Source organism: Vigna angularis, chromosome 5 (genome assembly GCF_016808095.1).
Source record: "Vigna angularis cultivar LongXiaoDou No.4 chromosome 5, ASM1680809v1, whole genome shotgun sequence".
Taxonomy (NCBI): Eukaryota; Viridiplantae; Streptophyta; class Magnoliopsida; order Fabales; family Fabaceae; genus Vigna; species Vigna angularis.
The window spans coordinates 37,704,131-37,727,562 of NC_068974.1; the positions used below are offsets into that span (position 1 = coordinate 37,704,131).

At 27.1% G+C, this 23,432-nt stretch overlaps 1 protein-coding gene across 1 annotated transcript; it reads left to right on the forward strand.

Annotated features, from left to right (window-relative positions):
* Positions 1-4,229: 4,229 nt before the first annotated feature.
* On the forward strand, positions 4,230-5,756 carry LOC108340800 (bZIP transcription factor 11). The gene has a single exon (XM_017578384.2). The coding sequence runs from the start codon at positions 5,056-5,058 to the stop codon at positions 5,518-5,520; it is 465 nt and encodes a 154-aa protein (XP_017433873.2). The 5' UTR covers positions 4,230-5,055; the 3' UTR covers positions 5,521-5,756.
* The last annotated feature ends 17,676 nt before the right edge of the window (positions 5,757-23,432 follow it).

Sequence of the window (23,432 nt, forward strand, 5' to 3'; positions counted from 1 at the left end):
TGAATGTAAAATCTGATATATTTTGATTTTAAAATAAATAAATATAGTTATTTTATAAAAAAATTAAGTAATGAATGACGTTGGAAGTTAATATTTCATTTCGAAAGTGTCAAGTACTGTAAAAAGTTTAAATACTACTCTGAAATATAAAAAGAAATTAACTAAATTAAATAATTATATATTTTTTAAAAAAATCTGAGACTAAATTATATTAAAATATAATATATATATATATATATATATTTATATATATATATATATATATAAGGTCTAATATTAATTTCAATTTAACCAAAAACGAAAACATGTTTAACCATTTAATTAATTAATGATAATTATATTTTATATTAAAATATTGTGGCAAAAACAATTACAAGGTTGAAGGGTAATATTGTAAAAACAGATGTGGGAAGAGTGTGGTGGGGCCCAGATCTGAAAAGCGAGATTGAATTGGTAGGGCACACCAACCAAGGCTACATCCCATCTCGGTTGCAGTATTTTATATTTTAATTAATTAATAATAATTTTCTGAATTGAAAAAGTGACTCGTGTCAGAACATTACCTAGTCTGGATTCTACACTCTACTTAGTTGCACGTTTTTGCCACTCGCCACACTCCTACCGTCTGTGTTGTGTAAGCGCCCCTTCTTGCGTGTGGGCGACAACGACATTTCGTGCCCACCAGACAAGAATATGGCAGCAAGTGTCACGCGCACCACTAACAGTTCTGCACTCGCGTGTATGCCACTGTACACGGTGGACTACAATTTTTTTTTTATTATTTATATGTGAGTTTTTTCAATAATAATAATATTTTGACACATTTTTTTATAATATTTTAATATCATTTATTGTGATTAGTTAGTTTATGTTGGTTTTTATAATTATTATTATTGATTGTAAAGTAATTTTGAACTAATCATTAACACGTAAATAATGTCAAAATATTATAAAAGAAATGTTGTTAAGATATCATTATCATTTTTATTAATAGCTAATCAACTCACGCCATTATTTTTATAATATGATTAAAAATGAAAATTAATCATATTTTTTTGAAAACAATTTTGACATAAATAGTTTGAGAAAATATAATGTTGAAATTTTGCTGAGAGAGATTCAAATTTGGACAACTGATACGTTCTTAGAGTAATGAAATTAAGTCTAATTGAACTTCGGTATTTTAGATTACAGAGATTAAATGTGAAAATTAAGAATATTTTATTATGAATTATTCAATAAATTCAAATATTGAATGCGATAATTTCGCCATTTCTCATATTATATATTGTAATTTGTATTGTTTTAATTAATAACAAATTTTAAAGGATAATAATTAAAAATATTTTATTAAAAAAAGAGCAGCCCATTTGCAATGTTTGAGAAAATCTGTCTTAAATTAGTGTGTATTAGATAGTTGAAATCTGGGATTTAAAATAACTTAAAGTTAATATGCTTGTGTAATTTTTCAAAATAAAATCATTACGAAAATATCATTTTAAATTTTTTTAATAATACTTTAAATATTAAATTATATTCCTAGTATGGTATATGGGAATACGTAGATGTAGAATTTACAACATAAAATTGTCTGCTTTGAAGTTGACGCATTAGCACTGGGTGATATTTTGTAATGCGACGTTAATTTGTTTTTAAATTTAACTGTTCGTTCAACTATTTGGTGAGATTTGTGGTACTAATGTGACGATTTTTCGTATTATTATTATTGTATAGTTGTACATTGCAAAACTGATTGTAATGGCGACTGTCTAATATATATGAAAATACTTTAACAACATTTTCTTAATAATATTTTAACATCGTGTATGTAAATAGTCCAAATTTATTTATTCACACGTAACATTTGATTTAAGAAAAATATAAAATAAAGAAAAAAAAGTTAAAATGATTTTTTCAGTACTTAATAATCTCAACAGGAAGTTTAAATATATTTGTTTTTTCATTAAAATTGATATAGAATTTTAATTTTTAAAAGAAATAATATTTCAAATGTATAATGATTGATTTTAAGACGTATACATTAACTTTCGATTAACTTTCTTTCTCATTGATTCTACCAAATAAACTACTTCCCATTTCATTCATTATTTTGCCCTTCTTTTACTTCAATCGAATTATTTATTACATAATATAATATTTTTTAAATAATGAGTGTATTCCTGAAAAAAAATCAATTTTCAAATAATCTAAAGGGTAAATCAAAAATAATTTTTTTAAGTAAAAGAATGATTTATATATATTATTATTTTTTTGTTAAAGTTAAACATACCATTTTTGAAATGTTTTTTCTTAACTCCCGAACACTAGAAAAAGTGGAGGATCATTTAATTGGTCAGACATATGATTATGTTGTGAAAGAGGTTTTCACTGTGTGAGGGACCACTAATTCACTCAAAAATATAAAATAGGTTACTTTGTCAGACCAATCTCAGCTAAAATAATTTCTGTTGCACATAATCACATGTTGTTATATCAATGTTATCTTCACCAAATTGAATTAGTTATGCAGACAAATAAAATAAGTATATTTTATGTAAATATAAGACATTTCCATTTTACATGATAGATATTTTTTATTATTAAGAATAATGCCCTTGCAGTTATTCTTTCTCGAGATAAATTATCTCTTTTTGTATTTTAAATATTATATTTTCCATTTGAAAACCATTTTTCTTTAAATTTGGACTTTTAAAACAAAGAATTTAATATATATTGAAATTCATTTTCAGCTTCTGATTACAAGATTATTTATTTAACTGACTGGATTTTATATATTAATTAATTTCCTCTCGTTTCAACAGTTTATATCACGTTTTTTAACAATATTCTTTTAAAATCTAAATATTTTTCATTTTACTTAAATTAAATAAAATGGAAAGTTTGTTGTTATTAATTATTTTACTTGATTTGAAATTATAAAAAAATACATAAATTAGAGAAAAAAAAACTTATTCCTTAACACATTATTCCGTCCTAAAGAATATCACTCAAGTAAAAATATATGCTTCAGTAGAACAATATCTCTTTGTGGTTTAAAATATGTTTTGAAATATTATAATTCTTTTTCGGATCTATACGAATAATAAAATAAAATACATGTAATGACAATTTTAGTTAGATTTATAAGGTGTAATTAGTTATATTTGATTAATGAGAAGGTGATATTTAACTAAACGATAATAAGTGCAACATACTTCATAATTTCTTTTGTACTATTCTTTAAGCGAGTAGACTACACTCTCTTATTTCGTAATTCTCGGTAAAATTAAGAATGCAGATAACCGTATTAACTAATGTGATGACATACATAAGAGTTAAATGTTATAAAAATTATATAATTGATTCTATACTCTATGAGTGGTGGATATATAAAAAAACGGTTTTTTTAAATTTAAAGAATATTAGTTTGATAGAATGTATATCTTCATATAAAATGACAAAAGTAATTATATTATTTTTAATTATATAATAAATATTTATGTTTTTGATTTATTAGGGTCTATATTATTTTAATTAGTGTTATAAACACTAGTGACATTTGAATCCGACTATATAAGGAATTGACATCAATCTTTATCCAAAATTTTAAAACAATGAGTTAGTAGGTCTTTTACTTTTATATAATGTTTTATTTTCTTATTTTCATTCAATGAAACACTTATATTTTCAATATAAGAGGTCTTAATTAGATTACCCTGTTTATTATATGATATTCTGCCAAAACTTCATCTCGACTGAGTTTGGTCACCCGATCTAAATCATGAATTCTGATACCATTTAAAGGGAGGTTCAACACATATATATATATATATATATATATATATATATATATATATATATATATATCTTTATACTGATAAAATATTATCTGTTTTGGATTAAATCTTACGAATTTGTTTTTGATACCATTTCGACTTTGTTTGTATTGATGAATTTAATTTGATGGTTGTAGTAGTGGATACGTAGACATACAGAAGTTCCTGAAACAGTTGTTATGTGTGGGAGTGAGAGTGTGATGCCAGTTTTGGATGTATCTCAAACTGTGATCATCATTTTCTGTGATTGTTGGTTCCCAGCTGTAGTATCTCTGGACACTTGTGGCGTCTTCTTCTCTCCTTCACTGTTACAATTTTACTTCTCACCTTCCACCAATCTCTTTAATCAACCTTTAAAATCATCACTCTCACTTTTTCTAATAAATTCAAGCTTTTCAACTTGTTCTCTCATGAAGTGATCCCAAAGTAAATTAGACCCTACTTTGCTTCTTTCTTTCTTCCTTCTCTAGGATTTCATAATTAATAATTATTTTCACCAACTTGATGCCTTTTTCTCTTCTATAAATTCCTCCCTTCATTCACATACACTCCTCTTCCTCTCTCTCCCTCTTTCCCATCACGCTTTCTACACAGATCGCTACCCAGACACACAGATACATAGATATTTCTCTTTCTTCCACATCTCACACTGACTTTCTATCAAACACCTTCTCTTCAACCTCGCCATGTTTATCATCCCAAACCCCACATAACAAATCTCACCCGTTTCCATTTTTCAGCACCAAAGCTTGAAACTTTACGAAATTGGGTTGGAGAATTTTGACTCAATTTTTTCCTTCTCCTCTCCAGGAAGTAGATATTAGAAGCGCAAATTAAATGTCCAACATCTTGTTGTTGATGTTTGAGATTCATGTATTCGATTCTCAGTGAGCTCTTCTTTTCCGGGTGTATGATCAATTCCACTGTTAGGCGCAGGACCCATTTAGTTCAATCCTTCTCAGTTGCCTTCCTCTATTGGTTGTACTACGTTTCATGATTTCTACCTCTTTCTCGCTATATCACTTATTATATATCATATAAATCTATAATATCTACTGCTATATTTCTACTTTCATTATCATCATCGTCGTCGTTATAAAGTAATAATTTTCCGAGTCTGTTCGTGTCTAGTGTCTGGGTCCTGCGAACTGTGTTAACTGAGAAGGGTTGTGTTGTATTGTATTGTAATATTGTGTTGTGTTGTCCTGTGTCTCATACCATGGCTTCCTCAAGCGGAACATGTTCGGGTTCATCCTCTCTGCTTCAGAACTCGGGTTCTGAGGAGGACTTGCAAGCGGTAATGGATCAGAGAAAGAGGAAGAGAATGATATCGAATCGCGAATCTGCACGGCGATCTCGCATGAGGAAGCAGAAGCACTTGGACGATCTGGTTACCCAAGTGGCTCAGCTGAGAAAGGAGAATCAGCAGATACTCACCACCGTCAACATCACCACGCAGCAGTTCTTGAGCGTTGAGGCTGAGAACTCGGTGCTCCGGGCTCAGGTGGGTGAGCTGAGCCATCGGTTAGAGTCTCTGAACGAGATCATCGAAGTCCTTAATGCGGGTTTTGGCAGCACCACCTTCGTCGAACCAACCAGCAATAACACCACCTTCTTCAACCCCATGAACATGGGGTATCTGAACCACCCTATCATGGCTTCTGCAGATATATTGCAGTACTGAGATAAGAAAACAAAAACAGCAAAAAATTTCATGATTTCTCATTCGAGTCTGTTCAGAAATTGTAATCAATCATCTGCAATATGGTGATAAGGAATAATGAATGTGTATCATAAAAGGGGTGAAATTGTTAGGTGCTGGTTCTCAGAATGGGTCCTTTCGAGTATGGGGCATGGGCCATTACTGTGTATTTCTCACCCTTCTTTCATATATTATAATAATATTGACCTACTTTTTCATCTTACTCTCTCAATCTTTTTTTATTATTCATTTTTTATGTAATTTATTTTAGCAAAACAATTTTTTCAATTCACTTATTAAAATGGAATAATAATCTCATCTTTTTTTATTATATTTTTTAAATAAGGTTTTTGTTTGACTAAACTGAATATGGAATACATTTTTGTTGAACGGTTTTGAAAGTGGACAAAAGTTGAAGAATTGGAATACATTTTTGTTTGACTAAACTGAATATGGAATACAGTAATTTTTCCTTGAACCTGGACACGCACTATTGGTTAAATAGTCTAATCATGGTTTAGTCTGTCTCATCTGTTTCAATTATGCTGTTTTATTCAAAAGATGTTCACTTTTTCTTAAGATTAGTTCATGTTTCTCTTTTCTTAATAATTGAATTTATAAATTTAAACACGTATTCCTTAAAAGTTAATTGAGATTAAAGTAGATAATATGCCGATATTACTTAATATAATTTCTTCTGAAACGCAACTTTCCGACATCCTTCGTTCATTCAAGAAGTTGATTGGTAGTGTTTGGTATTACGTTTTAAATTTAGAGTGTGTGTTTTTTTGGTCAACGCTTTTTAAGTTTAGTGCGTGAATAAAAGGGGTTTATGGTTTTATTGAGAGAAATTGGTTGGTTTATTAATTTCTTTTTATTGTTAATTAGTTTAAACAAGATATTTATTGGAGAAGAAAAACAAATTATTCATTCCTATTTGATGTTGACATTTTCCTCAGAAAGAGAAGTCGTTAAATTGTTGGGTAATTATAAATATATAAGTTGTATATTATTTTTTTTTCTACTTCTTTTTTAACTTTTTTGCTACATGAGATTATATATTTTTCATTTTTTTCTTCTACTTTTTCTTCTCACAGCTTCTTTACTTTTCTCGCTTTTCCCCACCCCACAGTAGGATTGAGGCTCACAATTTGCCACAATTAATGTGATTTTTTTATCAGCAATAAATGAAAATTAATGTGACAACAATAAATGAAAGAAAAGAATTAATTCTTAATGTACAATAAAGTTCTTTTTTACCAACTTAATTATTTTGTATAATATCAAATTGAAGTTAAGTTTATCTTCATCTTCCAAATTCAGATTAATTTTTTAATCTTATCATCTTTAAAACAACTTTATTTTGATTGTTTTTCTCAAGCTTTTTTTTAAATACTTTAAAACAAGAGAAGATATATAATAAATTATTTAATAATAATATAAATTTGAAATTATTCGAAATTTTGATGCTAATTTTTTTTAAGCCAATAATGATATTTAACTGAGAGGTAGTGAATAATTTTTTTTTTACTTCAAATTATGAAGAATAAAATGATGAATTTTCATTTTGAAAGAAAAAACAAGTGTATTCCAACATTAAAGGTATATATATATATATATATATATATATATATATATATATATTAAAGTTAAGGTGATCTTGGTTATAAAAACTGTGTAATGAGGTTTTAATATATATTTTTGTCATATTATGATTAAAATCTCGTTCCAAATGATTTTATAAGACTTTGTTTCATTCATATTTTAAAAAATACCATTTCTAAAATAAATAAATAAATACCTTTTACTATCACAACACAAATTTCATTTAAGATCTAAATTACGCTTGCAATACTCGAATCTTGAATATAAATTTAATATGCAAAAGAGATATAAATACATTAAAAAAACTTTAAATAATAAGCAATTTTACTAATCATTTCTTTTAATAATCAAAATATTAATAATTAAACAATTTAAAGATTAATTCACTATACTAACCCATTTAAAAACTATTTTAGTTACTAATAATCTTTAATTTATAACTTGATATCTAAATTAATCACTATAATGATTAATTGTTTTTTCTTACTTAAAAAAATTAGTGATAAAGTCATAAATAAATAGCAAGCAATAAATATGTGTATTTAAAGATTTGAAAAAAGAGATTACTAGAATTGTGATAGCATTTTCTAGAGGTATCGTGGAATGTCATGGAAATACGTATGATAATTGAAGAAAAAGTGGAGAAAAGAGCAGAAAAAGGAAAGACGCGAAGAGCATATATAAAAGAGAAGGGTGTGGTAACAGAGGTTGTTGTTCGAAAAAAAAAAGGTCCTTTAAATGAGAAATATACACTAAACATGTTAGGGTATGGGCAATGTGTGTCTGCGTCCAACTCAGAACCATTATTGTCCTAGCCACTACGTGAGGTTAGGGTTCGTGCAAGACATGATATTTCAGATCCACCATTTTAGGTTTTACTTTCGGTTTGTCTAAGGAAACAAACACACGAACATATACACTGTTATGTTACGAGTTTAATTTAAAGAGATAAAGGAAGAAGAAACACTGAAGAACCAAAAAGGTGATATACCGTATGATCAAGTGACCTAGGATCAAGAAGATAAGACAATTGTTTTGTGAGACTTTTCAGACGATTGAACGGTCACAAACCTTTAAAAATGATAAATAATACCTTAATCAATAAGTTTACAAACAAAATATATTTATCAAATATATTATGTCAACTAGTTTATTACAAAATATAAACGTGAGTATAAAATAAGAAAACATATAATAGTTATTTGGTCTATCTAAGATATGTTCACCAGTGAGATATAAATACTAATAAAACTTGAGTTTAACTATATAAGAGATTCACACCACTCTCTATCAAAAACTTTAAAACAATAAATTAATGAGTTTTTCATCTTTATACAGTGATCTATTTTTTCATTTCTATCCAATGTGAGACTTAGATTCACACAATTTTAGTGTTAGAGTGTTTTTTACGTATACCGTTCGCAGATCTTAAAGTTAGAATATCAGCCACTGATGAAAATTTTGTTAAAAAAAAAAACTAAACAACAAAAACTTGAAAAAAAAAGTGTAAAAAGATGTTTTCACCGTTATCTCCGACCCTACGTCCGAAAACTATGACAAGAAAAATTGTAAAGAAAAGGTGGAACTTTGGTTTAAAGATGGTTGGTCAAGTTATTGGAAAAAGAAACACATGTTTTTGGGAGAGAGGAAGATGGGTGTGCCCATGTTGTTAGGGTACAAGATCCACGTGCGAGGAACCAGCGAGAGAATCTAAGGACATTGGAGTTAAGTTAATTGAAACCTTAGAACTTTGAAATCCCCAAAAATATGGTTCGGTACTGAAAACATGATCGTCCACATGTTCTTTTCTTACCCGTGTTTCATATAGAAAGTCGGAAGAGAGAAGTTAAAATATCTTAAAATAGTTTTAATTTTTGTATCATATATAGTTTTATATGTGTTGCCATTTTTTTGGGGATACATGATCGAGTATAGCACATAGTTTAGTTTTACCATATACTCTGATAACATTGGGAAATCTTTTCAGAAGATATATTAGAAATATTTATTGAGAGGTACGAATTGTCCTTATATTGTACTGTAAGTTTTTATGTATATAAAAACTATTGAAAAACATTTATTACTATCCTTCTTTTATTTTTTAATTTTTCATTCTAATTTTAGTCTAATTCTAACCTTAAATTAAAAATATTTAATAGAAATATAAATTTTAATAAAAATATCAATATAAATGTTAAAGGAAAACACAATTATTTTATTTTAAAAGAAGAAATTAAGATAGAATTAAACAAGAACAATAAATATAAAAATTAAATTAAACATAAAACATTAATTCAGACATATTGATATTTTTTTTGTGATCCTTTAACTATAAAAACAACCTTTTAATACTGTCACGCCCCAATAATTACTCTGTTGAGTCACCTCCCTACTCCCATAAATGCACCATGCCACGTGTTCTGATCCACCACCGAGCCGTGCATGTGCGCCACTTGTCAAAATGGAAGTTTCTGAAGTGAATGGTGGGGTGCAGGTGTCGAGCAGGGGGACGTCCGTTCATCTGAAAATGGGATTTCTGAACAAAACTGAATTTCTGGAAAATCTCTCTCTCTCACGCGCACCTTCTCCCCTTCCAAACTCAGAATCTCCATTTCTCCTCCTTCTCTCTTGAACCCTTCTCCTTCTCTCTTCTGCAACTTACCACCACTATCTCCGTTCACTTTTCAGAACCGTAGGAACGTTCGTCCAACTGTGATCATCCTTTTGGACCGAACAGAATTGGAATCTAAGCCGGTAAGTTCCCTTCTCTAGTAGTTGTCCATTTAGAGTTTCATACGAAACCATACTCTCGGTTCATGCATGGACTGTATCTGAATAATTTCTGATTTTGGTATCTAGATCAAGTGAAAGTGTCTAGTGAAACTGAGGGTAGAACGCTGTAAGAGACAAACCCAACTTTTGCATTAGGGCGAACACTGCTATCCAGGTAAGGGAAGCTTATTAAATTTAATTCGTATGTTTGTCGTGTACTGTATGAACATTATGTGTGTCGCATGAAGTATGAATTATGTTATTTGATTGTTGGTATATGATCATAAGTATGAGGTGTGTATTGGTTGAGTATGCATGATCGAACGTTGCTATACTGCATGAACAGGATATATGTTGGTAGAAATGTATGATATGGGTGTTACATGTGAATATGAAATATACATGCTTGGGAGCAGTGAACGTAAAGTGAAACTTGAATATCAACTTCCCCATGATAACGTATGTCCGACATTAAACGGTTCTCGACCGTTTGATGTTCCAGTAAGCTTTATTCAATTTGGAATACTTCCATTTGGGAAGGATTCTGGTCGAGTATGAGCTATGTAGGTTTTTCACTTAGAGCTCATAATGAGCAGTGTCGACCTACGGTGTCGATCACCTTGTGACTACAGATCATCCATCTGTGTCGACCTACTGTGTCGATCACCTTGTGACTACAGATCATCCATCTGTGTCGACCGACAGTGTTGAAGTAACTTTGATTAATATAGGTCGTCCATCTATTTGGTAATTGATTCTATTCTGTTTTGGAACGGAGTAAATTCTTCTGTTTTGTTCTCTACGGTTGTCCTCATTATGAAGGGGACTGAACGTTCGTTCTCTTTTCGTCTCTTTAAGAAAGTGGAACATAGAATGAAAATGTATTTAAGAAGATGAATTAAGATGTGCGAACACTATGAGAACTGAAATTGTGATTGTGGATTTGAACGAGCGTTCCAGGGTGGAACGACTCTTGGTTGGAAATTGAGATTGGTGAAGTATGAATGTGGCAAGCTTAGCTGGCGTGTCATCCTGATATTCCGTGAGTGCTCGTTCTCAAGTAGAGAGGAGTATGTCATGCGTGGGAATGGCAGGAGGTCTTAGTCCATAACTGTAACTTGGACAGAACGGACTAACCTCAGGTGGCTGCTGACGAGTATTCCAGCTATCACACCTGGGTGCATGGACGTCGTAGCTACACAGAATTCATACAGTCCGGACGGTCGTCTAGTATCAGGATTTGTGGATGACATTTACGTATGAATTGAATGAATATGTTGTGAACTTACTTGCTGTATTTAATATATATGAAATGTATGCATTGGCTTGAATTAAATTCAATAAGCTTACCCTGTGTCTCTTCTTGTGTTGTCGTTCATCCTTGAACCTTCGTCTTGTCTATGCAATGATCATCCATGTGGATGTGAGCAGATGGGGAGGCGTTACTGGAAGAATTACTGGAAGAAGAAAATTTAGAGGACGCCAATCTCGTAGAAGTGGAAGTGAAGGCCGAACAGTAAAGGCGTTCGGTTTTTAGATTAGATTAGCGAGCGGCTGTGAGCGAACGCTCTTGTGTCGATTGTGATAGTCGGGCGTTCGGTCTTTGTTTTGTAAACTGTTCGTCCTTATCTTTTTGAGAACGCTCTTTTATTTATGTACAGCAACGGCCGTTCGGCCTTTTTCGTTAATTGTCGTTTCCCGTGTTTTAAAACTGCCTTGAATTATTAATATATGTGATTATTCTAAGTTTATAGTTGATGACTGTATAAATTTGGGATGTTACAAATACCAATTTATGTTACAGCCATAGATGCTCAACATTGAATCTCTAAATGATATTATCATAGGACATTTCTCTTTTTAAAAAATAATAACAAATTTTGGACAAAATCATACCTGGCATTTTTTTTTTCAAATAATTCGATGTAGAAGGTTCAATTTCTACCTTCAATATTTTGTTAAGAGAATTAAAAGTGCAAATTTTTTCCCACGTAATAGTAAACTCGATCCATTATTATTATTTTTTTTAATTTGAAGTTAGTGTACAACAAAACTTTCAAGTGCTTAATTAATTTACGCAATAAATTTATATTTATTGTTTCAACTTTTCATGCATTAATGCTCGTGTAAAAATGCTGAATTGTTGGTAGAGAATTTTTTATTCCCCACAGTGTATTTTAACCATTATATATTATATTATTAGTCTTTCTTTCTTTCGGAAAAGAGAAAGAGTTTCATTTCTTTCAATAATATAGTAAAAACTGCTTACTCCTGGAAATTGTAGTTAATATTAATCCTAAGAAACAAAAAAGTTGGCACGACATGTTCTGGTTATGACGTCCTTTTTGTTCAAACGTATGATATTTTTTTATCACACACACTTACATATCAATATATTATTCTTCTGATCTTCTTCTTGCTCTTTTTTCTTTGGGTGGGGAGCAGATTCTTTTTTCATATTTCCTCAAAAATAGAAGAAGATCGCACTTTTCAAAGGAAAAGGTGACAATATTCAATTATAAAATTTTCATTAAAGTTATTTTTATAAAGATAACGTAGATTTCTCTTTTATTCTTCTAATAACATTGAAACGATGATTTAAAAATTTTATATCAACTAAAAATAAAATTAATTTAATATATAAATTAATCTAATATATATATTTAGACAGGTGAAAATCATATTTTAGGTAAAGATAAATTAGAGTTATAATTCATTTTTTAACTTAGTATTAAAATCACTAATTAACACGAATTAATGTTTATGTTAGTGAGATTTGTGTTTTGTTGAACATATAATTTCATTTACTTAAGTATTATCAAATTACATATTAATATTTATTTTTATACATAATATATATATATATATATATATATATATATTTTACATAAAAGAAATGTTTTATAGGTTACATCGATTAAAATATAAAACTAATTTAGAATATATCTAATAGGTTAAACTTAAATTTTATGATCATTAAAAATTTGAATAATGCTTCGTTAATTAATTCAGGTAGCCCTTTTCTTCTATCAGAAATTTTATGATATTGTGGCTAGTCGTAAGACACTCTAATACGCAAAAAAAAAAATATAAAGAAAGAGTGCGAAATGATGAAGAAAAATGTTCACAAACACTACACCTGTATATGAACGATTTGTTTTCAGGGATTCAATGGTGAGTCTCGTGTAAACATCGAATTAATTTACGTATGAAATTGAAAATGGTATGAAGATCATTTTTAAAAAGATGCAAATACCAATTAAATAAAAAATCTTTGAGACGTGTTACGATCATATGCTTTAATAATTTATTTTCGCAGATTTATTTTCTTACTTTTGAAGTCATTATTATCAAACTTTCTATGTTTATTTTTACCGAAAACTTTTGAATTTATTTTTTATTTAAATATTCACGACCTAAAAAAATTTCGAAATAGAAAATTATTTGAAACTATTAATAAATTTTGAAGAATTTTATAGCCTGTAATATGTAGTACAGGGGTGAAGATGAAGTAACTGAACTAATTTAACATTTATTTATTTTGTTAGTTGTAGTATATGTGAACGAGTGATTGGATTACAATTTAAATTAAGAACTACCAAAAGAGTATAGCATGAATATATATATAAGATTATATGATATGATGTAAACAATATCGAAAATCATTAAAGAAATAATTAGTTATTAAAATAACTAATTTAGAATAAATTTATAAATTAAAAATTATAGACATATATCTAAAATAACTTTCATTAGGAATAAAATATTATAATTTGTTTATAAATTAAAATTTAAATTATCTTCTAATGCTATCTATTAAGATTTTAGCTATTAATAAACTAATATCTAAATTATTAGTTAGATTAGATTAAAGATTAATTTAGACGCTAATTTAGACATTAATTTTTGTTTGGTTAAAATATTATTAGTTAATGTTAAAAAACAATTTACAATTTAATTCATAAAACAATTATAATTTTTTATTCATAATACGAACTATTTTAAATATTAATAATTTGTAATTTATATATTAGTGTCTAAATTAGTTACTATGATAATTAATTATTTTTATTTTTAAAATTGATTGATATTTAATAAAAAAATTATGTTATTAAAACAACTCTCAAAATTAATGAGATTTTGAAATAAAACTTATAAAAAAAATCTCAAAGAACTAGATTTTAAACTTAATCCAGTTCTACAAAATTAATTTTCATTTCTATATTATAAATCTGATCTCATTTATAAATAATAACTTATGAAATTCATACTTATAACTTTGTTTGATAAAATAAAAAATAAAAAAAATCATAAATTTGTTTTATCAAACCTCTACCAAAATGTTATAGTGTGAATGAAATCAAGACTCGAACCTCTCTAAATTTAGTTGGTGTATCTTTTCACACAATAATGTTTAAAACTTATACTCTACAAAGGTTTTTTATAAACATCATGATTGAATTAAAATGAAATGGTTAAAGATCCACATCTTTTCCATTTAGATTGACACGTGTAATAGTGTCTGTGACTGAGCATAGACCCACACTCACTTCATTCCTTGAACCTGTCCTTACTTATTGGATTCTGTGAAGAGGACAACTTTAAATTGGTTTAATAATTTAGAGTTTATTATGAAAACTGAAAAAAAAACAAGATAATTCAAAAGTTTTTACAAAAGAAAAAAATAACAAGAAAAGTCTGCAATCTGAATAAATGATTCAAATTATGAAAATTTTACATGTAATGATATAGCATTAATTTTAATTTTTCTCGTAATAATGATTTTAGTGAAAGCACGTTAGACTAACTTTTAAGAAAAACATATCATAATACATTTATATATTCATTTAAGACAAGATAGAAGGATAAAATAATAATAAAGGTGTAAAGTTTATATTTTTTTTTAAAAAAAAAAAATCAGTAAGAATAATGTTAAATAAATGTAAAAATTTAAATATATCAAATAATATTTTTGAAATTTTAAATAAAAGAAAAGACGGGAATATTAAATAAGTAAAATCACATGTCAATCACATTAAATGCTAAAATTGTTTTGATTATGAATGTGTTTAGGGTATAGGGAATAAATAAATATTTTTTTATATTACTGCGCATTGGACAAAAAGAAGGGGATAGGTAACATGGCTAAATGGGTCGAATTTGAATTTTAATGCTTAAAAAAAGAGGCTCTAGTTTCAACAAGATTCCAACATCTGTGCACTCCTCCCTCGTAAATATTGAAAGAAAACAAAACACAATAATTAAGAGATTATTTTTTTAAGGATTTTATATTACTATTTTTGTCTTTGAATGCCCACAATTTTCTTAAAAGAAGACAAAAAACATTGTAAGGGGTCGACTATGGAGTTGTCAATGTTTTAGTGAGAGATGATAGATAATTAAAAACTATGGTCTCGTGGCCACCTACGCAACTTCCATTGTTTAAATAATGTTCTTTTAGAGAGTAACCATTGTTGTCAACCTTCAACATTTGGAAACAGACAAGACCACCACCCCATTTAAGCATGTTTCAAATCACAAATTAGGACTTTCAATGCCCTAATAAAACAAAATTAATTACACCAAGATTCATCAACTTTTAAACTTATTTCTCTTTTTTCATTTTGTTCTGTCCTAAACATACACAACTTGGCCTCCGGATTTTCTGTGATTGGAATACATGAATTCTCTTCATTATTAAAAAACTACACAACTGAAAGTAATGATAAGTTGAGTACATTGAGAAACAATTACAACACTAATAAAATTTAAGTCTAATTATATAAAAAACTGACATTATTTTTTATTTAAAATTTTAAAATAACAGGTAAATGGGTATTTACTTTTTTTTTTTATATTTTGTCCAATATAAAACTTAGATTCATCTTTAGAGTTCTAAAATAATAAATCTAGATGCAAAAGTAACCCACTATAGTATAACAATTTATATGCAAGTAAATCTTTTATACACTTAACCTAACATAACAATCTATATATTCATCAATGGTATAGCCTTTTAACAAAAAATGTTCTGAATAAATAATAGTAATATCATCTAAGTCAATAAGAATGTTTAACTCAGTCTAAAAACATTGTCAATTGCATTTTATTAAAATTTGAACTTATTTTTAATTGATAGATTTTCAACACATGATTTTTAAATTTTAAAAAAGTTACATCGATATTTTATTTTATTTGTTTCCAAAGTAATTTGAATTTTTCTTGCTTTATTTTATAAAAATATAATCGTATTACAACATTTTAAAATATTAAAAATAGAGATGAAATTTTCATGAACAAGAATCATGTTATTTAATATCATTAATACTAATAAATATCTATTAGTATAAATGTGTTTTTAGAGATTTTATATTGATTAGATAGAACACTAAATTATAATATATAAATTAATGGAAATCTTATTTTATAAGTTGGTTTTATGAGTGAGTTAAATTCAAATTAGATTTGTTATTGAAATTTTCATATGAACTATAATAAGAAGAAGATTTTTCATTAAAATGATGAACTTGAAAACTTTTATGTTGGAAATCTGTGGTCTAAAGGGAGAAATTATATTTTGTTTTTCGTTACAAAAAAACAACATACTAACTTTATTCAAGCTAAGTATATATATTTGACTACAACATCAACACGAGATGAACCTAGACAGAATATGTACATAACAAGCATACAAAACCCTAAAAAATGAGAAGGAATACAAGAATTTCTGCAACTTGCAATAAAGAAACGTGAAGAAAGGAATTGGTGTCAGTTGGCATGCTGAGGAGTTAGCCAAGAAGTCACATTTTGGCAACAAAGGTCGGTTAAAGTGGTGGAATTATGATAAAAAAATCTGACAAAATGATATCAAAGTGTTTATCTTTTTTCAATTTGTTTATGCTATGATCAAGAATGTTAGCCTTAGATTGACTATCATGGCTGAGTGGCTGCCGCACAATAGCAGTAGCCACCACTGCAGAAAACAAACAACACAGTTCAGTTTAATTTATCCACAAATAGTTTAAAGGAGACATTCCACACAGTAAGTTCAGAAGAAAAGCTTTTTCTAGTGGAAGATATTTTATACTGTGGTTGAACAACCTGCATTTTCTTTGTTTCAGTTAATGATCCATGAAGTTGTCGATATAGAACCTTAAGATATAGACAGAAATCAGAAAATTTGATAAGAATGAAGAAAAATGATACATTTGCACACATAAATTTTTTACATTCATTTGATATTATATTTTCTTATTTTTTGCTTTATTTCTTTTCAAAAAAATACAAAAATTTACATTTTTATGACAATTTTATCTTTGTACTATTTGTCAAATGAATGTAAAAATATGTCATGTTACTATTATTTAAGAATGAATTATAAATAAGTCTATATAATATGAATAATGGTACCATAATATACTTTTACATTCATTTCACACAGAATACAAAATTAAAATGATCATAAAAGTGTAAATTTTTATATTTTTTAATAAAAAAAAAGTAAAAAATAAGAAAGAATAATATCAAATGAATGTAAAAACACTAAAATAATATATCTGGTATTTTTACGAACATCAAAGTATATATTTTTTATATAATATATCAAAACACTAAAATTTAATGAATTTATAAGTTATTTTATTTATATACTAGCTAGTTATCTTTTTCATGTTTATCTGGTATAAAACTTTCGACTCGATTAAAGTAAGGAACCTCACATAATCTGTATTAGTTAGATTGGCGTATATATTTTGTGTGAAGATAACAAGATTTGGAATGGAGGGTTGGCAACAAATTTGGAAGAATAATTCGAAACTTTGAGAAGAAACATGTAACAATACATGATCTGGTGTTTGGAATTATCTGAAATTTCAATGTTGTGTTGAAGAATAAAATCTTATCCAGATATGTTGTACAGGGTGAGGATCATATATCTTTTTCTTTCTTTGATTAAGAACTCATGCATTCAAAGGGAAAGAATAATTCTCAATATGCAAAAGGAAAACGAAAAGAATGGTGGGCATCGAAATGAAAGCAGAGAGTTTCTTTTTGGGATGCTCTATGGTACTATATATGTATATGTTATTGTGTGGGATCAAAACAAGCTATAGATTGCTCTCTAAGGAACGAAAATAAACGAAAATGGAAACTACAAACACGAAAGTGCTCAGGAAATAATACTTGAATAGATTGATAAAGATAAAGCTTTGTCTATCCCCAACTCAACCATCTAGCACTTGGGACCGTTCATAAAAAAAATGAAAGCAAAGCAAGCACTATGGTGAAAAATACTAGTTATGTCATTTTGTCGAACACTTGGTAGGCCTCTTGTTAGTGCAGTTATTACTCTTCTGTAGAAGCGAAGACTTTGTTAGAGATGTGGAGGAAAATGAGTGGTACAGCAGATTCTTTGTTTTTGAGTAAAAACGTGTGACCAATTAGATTCCCACACATGCAATACAAAAAGTATCGATCGGGTTTTCATAATTTGTTCCATTGTAAATGGCATATGAAAAGAAGACGTGACACTGTATGACCCCTGTTCATATTTTTCCAAAGTTTTCTCGTGATATAAAAAATTAAGATAACGATACTTTCACAATATTTTTTTATAATATTTTAACATGTATCAGATTGATTTAAAATTATTTCACAATCAATAATAATAATCATAAATACTAATATGAACCAATCACGGAATGACACAGAAATGAATTAAAAAGAACCGTTTATTCATTTTGAAGAATAAACTGTTCTTTTTATTGGATAAAAATGAAGAAGTTGAATAATTTATAAATGGGATAAATTTGTAAACGTAATGTCTTTAAATTTCAGATCACTGTAAAAGCTTTTCATGAAGTGAAAATAGATAAATTGAACAAATTAAATAATAACATTTTAGTTTTTTATTCCATTATTTATCTTATTATTTATTCTGCATCCATGAACTTTTTTTTTTATAATCGAGACATTTAGGATATTGATAAATGCAATTTTTTTTTACTTTTTATTTTTAAATAAAATGATTTAAAAAATAATTTATTATGTATAATTTTTTCTTTGATAGTATGCAAACATATTAAGGATGATAGATGAGTGATGGTGTATTTTTTGGTGTGTGGAAGAAAAAGTAGTATGGAAGTTATATTATTATATAGATGTTTATAAGTTGAAGATATGGAAAGAGGAGACAAGGATGGCTTCTTCTTTCTGGTTTTGATTGCATGTTAGGAAAGTTAATTTAGTACACTTATTTATTTCAAACAGATAAGAGCATGTGGCCAACTATGTCTAAGACTTCTTTTTTCTTCTATTGGGAACAATGCAACTATCTTATGCTACTACCTACACTCATCTACAATTTCTTAATTTCCTAAACATGAGATCCACTATTTTCCTAATAATAAATAAATAAATTGAAGGATACAAGAATTATTATAAGTGAAAATATGCATTTTTTTAATATTTAGTTCCTTATAACAATCAAAGTTGATTGAGGTCAAAAAAGACAATTATTTAGATTAGATTTTTTCTTTTAACAAACATTGAAAATAAAATAGATAATATTATATAATTGTGTTCGAAATAATAAAGAAATTTACAATTATATCATAAGATTATCTTGGTCAATGATTGATCATCTCAATTGAGGATTCAAGAGAGAGAGGTGATTTTATTATTATTCTCACGATAAAGATTATTGGATGAATATATATATATATATATATATAAAGTATTGTCTATTTTTGAGCGTAAAATGTCACATATTTATTCTTAAAAAAGAATGAAAGAACGAAGAAATACATAAATTATTTAAATCTCGATTCTTAAACAAGATACAATAAAGACAGTATTAAATATATTACATTATAAATTTGAGTTAACCTAAAACAAAATATTGAAAAAATCACAAAACATGAATTGAGATATCATAAAACATAACCGAAAAGTAAAAATAATAATAAATGTTTACTTAAAATTTTATCCTTAATCAACAAAATAAAAATAATCACTCATTAGAAAAAAAACAAAACTATGATAAATAACACTTTATAAATAAAATCACATTTTTTATATAGAGAACACATTAAATAACATTTTATTGGTGATAAATTGACACCAATTGACTTGCTGGAATATTTTTTTGTCAAGTACATTCTTTTAAAAAATCAAAACCTACTTGAACAAGAACATTTATCATTTTATTTCCTTACAGAAAGTTACAAGCATATTTTGGTTGTTAGAGAAGAGAACTGTATAATTAACAAGAAGCTAATAATTCTTTTCACTGATAATAAAGAAATTTTTTATACTGGTTATTTTGAAAATTTTGCATCGATTATTGCATAATTAATGTACAATTTTTCTATGTAAAAGTTAATAAAGTTTATACATCGATTTAGCACGTAACATATGTATAGAATATGGTATTATCACTTAGTATATATCAAAGTCATTGTAGATTTAAAATTTTAATTTACAATAAAGTCTCATGAATTTCTCAAATTCATAAACACGCGACACTATTACACCAAAACATCTCATTTTTTTCTATGAAAAAAAGAAGAAGTAAGAATACGTTTGGTTTGAGATGTTATGATTTGTTTACTTTATTTTATGCTTTTAGATATTTATTTAGGAAACAGTAAAACTAAAAGAGACACTATTTTCCTGTGCATAAACCTTTTAAAACAGAACATAAAGTAACATTTTTGTTATTTGTGAAACAATTGAAATTTTGTACAATATCAAGGGAAAAAAGAGAGTATGATAACTATTTAAAAATCATATAAAGTATAATTTTAAAATAATTATTGCAAACTTATTATTAAACTTATTGTTATTATTATTATTAAATAAAAAATATATATTTTTAAGTTAGTTTGAATTTGAACTATGTAACAATCGTGATTTTAAAATCACGATACACTTTAAACTAAATTAAGAAAAAATATAGTACACTTTTTTCTTTTATACTATTTATAGTTAACTTTAAACACCCTTATTTTATTGCGGCTTTACCCTAATTATATATCATTATGGCTTTTAACAAGGTGGATTACATTAAAGCTAATAGGGATTAATTATAATGTTTCACTTTTCTTACTCACGATAAAAGGCAAAATTAAAAGCATTTTGATGTGGTTGATTTTTTATAAAGTTTTTCTTTTGGAGTGGATGCACATAGCGAGCGCAATAAAATGGGATACAAATATGGAAATATTGAATTGAAGAATCTAAACCAAACTATGATTTAAGCTTTAAGAAGATTTTCTAAAAGAAGAAGAAAAACATCCATTTTAAATTTTTCATAGATCGATTTTAGAATCAATTTTAAAAATGTATTATAAAAAATAAGATATTTTTGCACTGCTTTTAAATTAATTTAGAGAGGAAATTTTCATATTTGTTTTGAGAAAGGATTTTAAAGAGATGGACTTCATTGTCATATCTATTTCTTGTGAATAAAAGTGACAACGACTTTAATAAGAATGAAAAGAAACCTTTTAAATAACGGTTTATTAAGTGTGGATGTTCAATAAAAAAAATACAAAAAGCATATTTTAAATAAACTATATAGAATACATTGATTTAATGTAAATATTATGTTCCTTTCAGTCCTTTAAATGATTACGTAATACTCAATCTAAAACACTCCATAAAATTTAGAGGATTACTATTGTATTTTGTGTTAAATAGGTTCTTATAAATATTCTTATTATGTTGTAAAAGATACTTTTCGTAGTAGTGAAAGGGAAAACCTTAGGGAGGGTAAAAGCTTTAAAATTATTATTTAAAAATGTGAAATGAGGTTGTGTGGTTGTTAAATTAGAAAAGAAAAGGCTACATAACTTTGTAGGGTAGTAGCGTCTCTTCTAGGTACTAGGATGTTGTAGTGTCCAAAAATAGGTTGTTTGTTCTCTACATAGAAACCAAACACATACAAGATTAACATTAATATTATGGATCCAAATATATACAAGATTAATTAAGAGACAAAAATAAACTATGTCAATAAACATTTATAAATGGTATTTGTAACGAATAATTGATATTTGTAGATATTTATTTACTATGAAGAGTGAATAAAATATTTTAATATCTATTTTAAATAGTTTAGATGTATGATATTTATTTTTATAGATATTTATTAAGATTCAAATTTAATTTATATTTTATTATATTATATTTAATTAAAATTAAAATTTAATTTATATTATATTTTATAATTTTATTTTAAAAATTTATAAAATATATATTTTAAAAGATTCAGATTTTCATGTGAATTCTAAAATATATAAAGATATTTTTTTGAATGAATATCTTATCGATAACAAAACGACAATAGATGAATTTTTATTACAAATTGAATAGGGAAATAAATTCTATCCTATATGACCCGTTATAAGATATGCATAAAGTTTTTATTATCAAGAGTGTATCAACACATTTCTTTTTGCTAAAAATCACGTTAAAAGAATGCCATTGAGATACTATTATTATAATTAATCAAAGTTTACGAGCACTTTATTCAATTGAAAAATGTGTTTGTTGGCATTTTCTATTTTATGAAAAGATGGAAACGAAAAGATAATAGCTAAGTTCAGTTGGTCCATTGGGTGATATAGGTTTTGTGAACTCACACCTTTGATTGAGGAGAAAAGGTACAGTTACGAGAAATTAAAAATAATTAAATTCAAAATCTTATCTTCAATAGATTAAGGGTCACAAACAAAGTAATTGTTCATATTTCACACGCTTAACCATCTTCCTCAACCAGTCCAATAATTGCAAATATAATAATTATATTTAGTTTGTTGAATGTGATAAAGTAGGTTAATATTTTTTCCTATAATAAAGGCTGGGCTCCAATTCCAAATCTACTTCAAAAAGTAACCCAATTTACGCAATTTCTTCCTGAATCTCCATAAGGCTTTTCATCCACTTTTATATAAATAAACTCTTATTTTGTTCTTTTTTTAATTATTTAACTTATTAAAAAAGTAATATTTAGATTATATAATCTGAAAATTTTTCTAATTGTGGAATCCATAAATTTTATTTTAAGAATTTAAAAAACAAAAAAATAATTTTTAAATTAGATAATCCGAAGAAAAAAGTAAAACAGAAAGTTTTTTACATGAGAATTGTAAAATGAAAGTTATGGAGGTGCAGAAAGAAATTGTCGTCAATTACCCCTGTCAAAATTGAAAGTAGGCCTAGTTAAGTCGAAGCAGTACACTTGTTACTAAGGGCACCCCAAGAACTACTATAACCTTCTTTTTTTTCTTGATCCATTAATAAAAACAAACTTGGTTGAAGAAATTATACAGCACGAGACCGGGGCAGAAAGTTTCCTGTTGTACTTTTATACTGCTCTTCATCTCTGATTTAGATCTAATACGCGAGAGTTGGGTCTGTATAAGACAGAAATATCTTAATATATTCTCTAAAATATTTTATTATTCAAATTTCTTTTATTATTGACGTGAAATTCAATTATAATATATTACAAA

What these genes read in the sequence shown, in the direction of transcription:
- LOC108340800 (XM_017578384.2), top strand. Translation starts at nt 5,056, where the DNA reads ATGGCTTCCTCAAGCGGAACATGTTCGGGTTCATCCTCTCTGCTTCAG.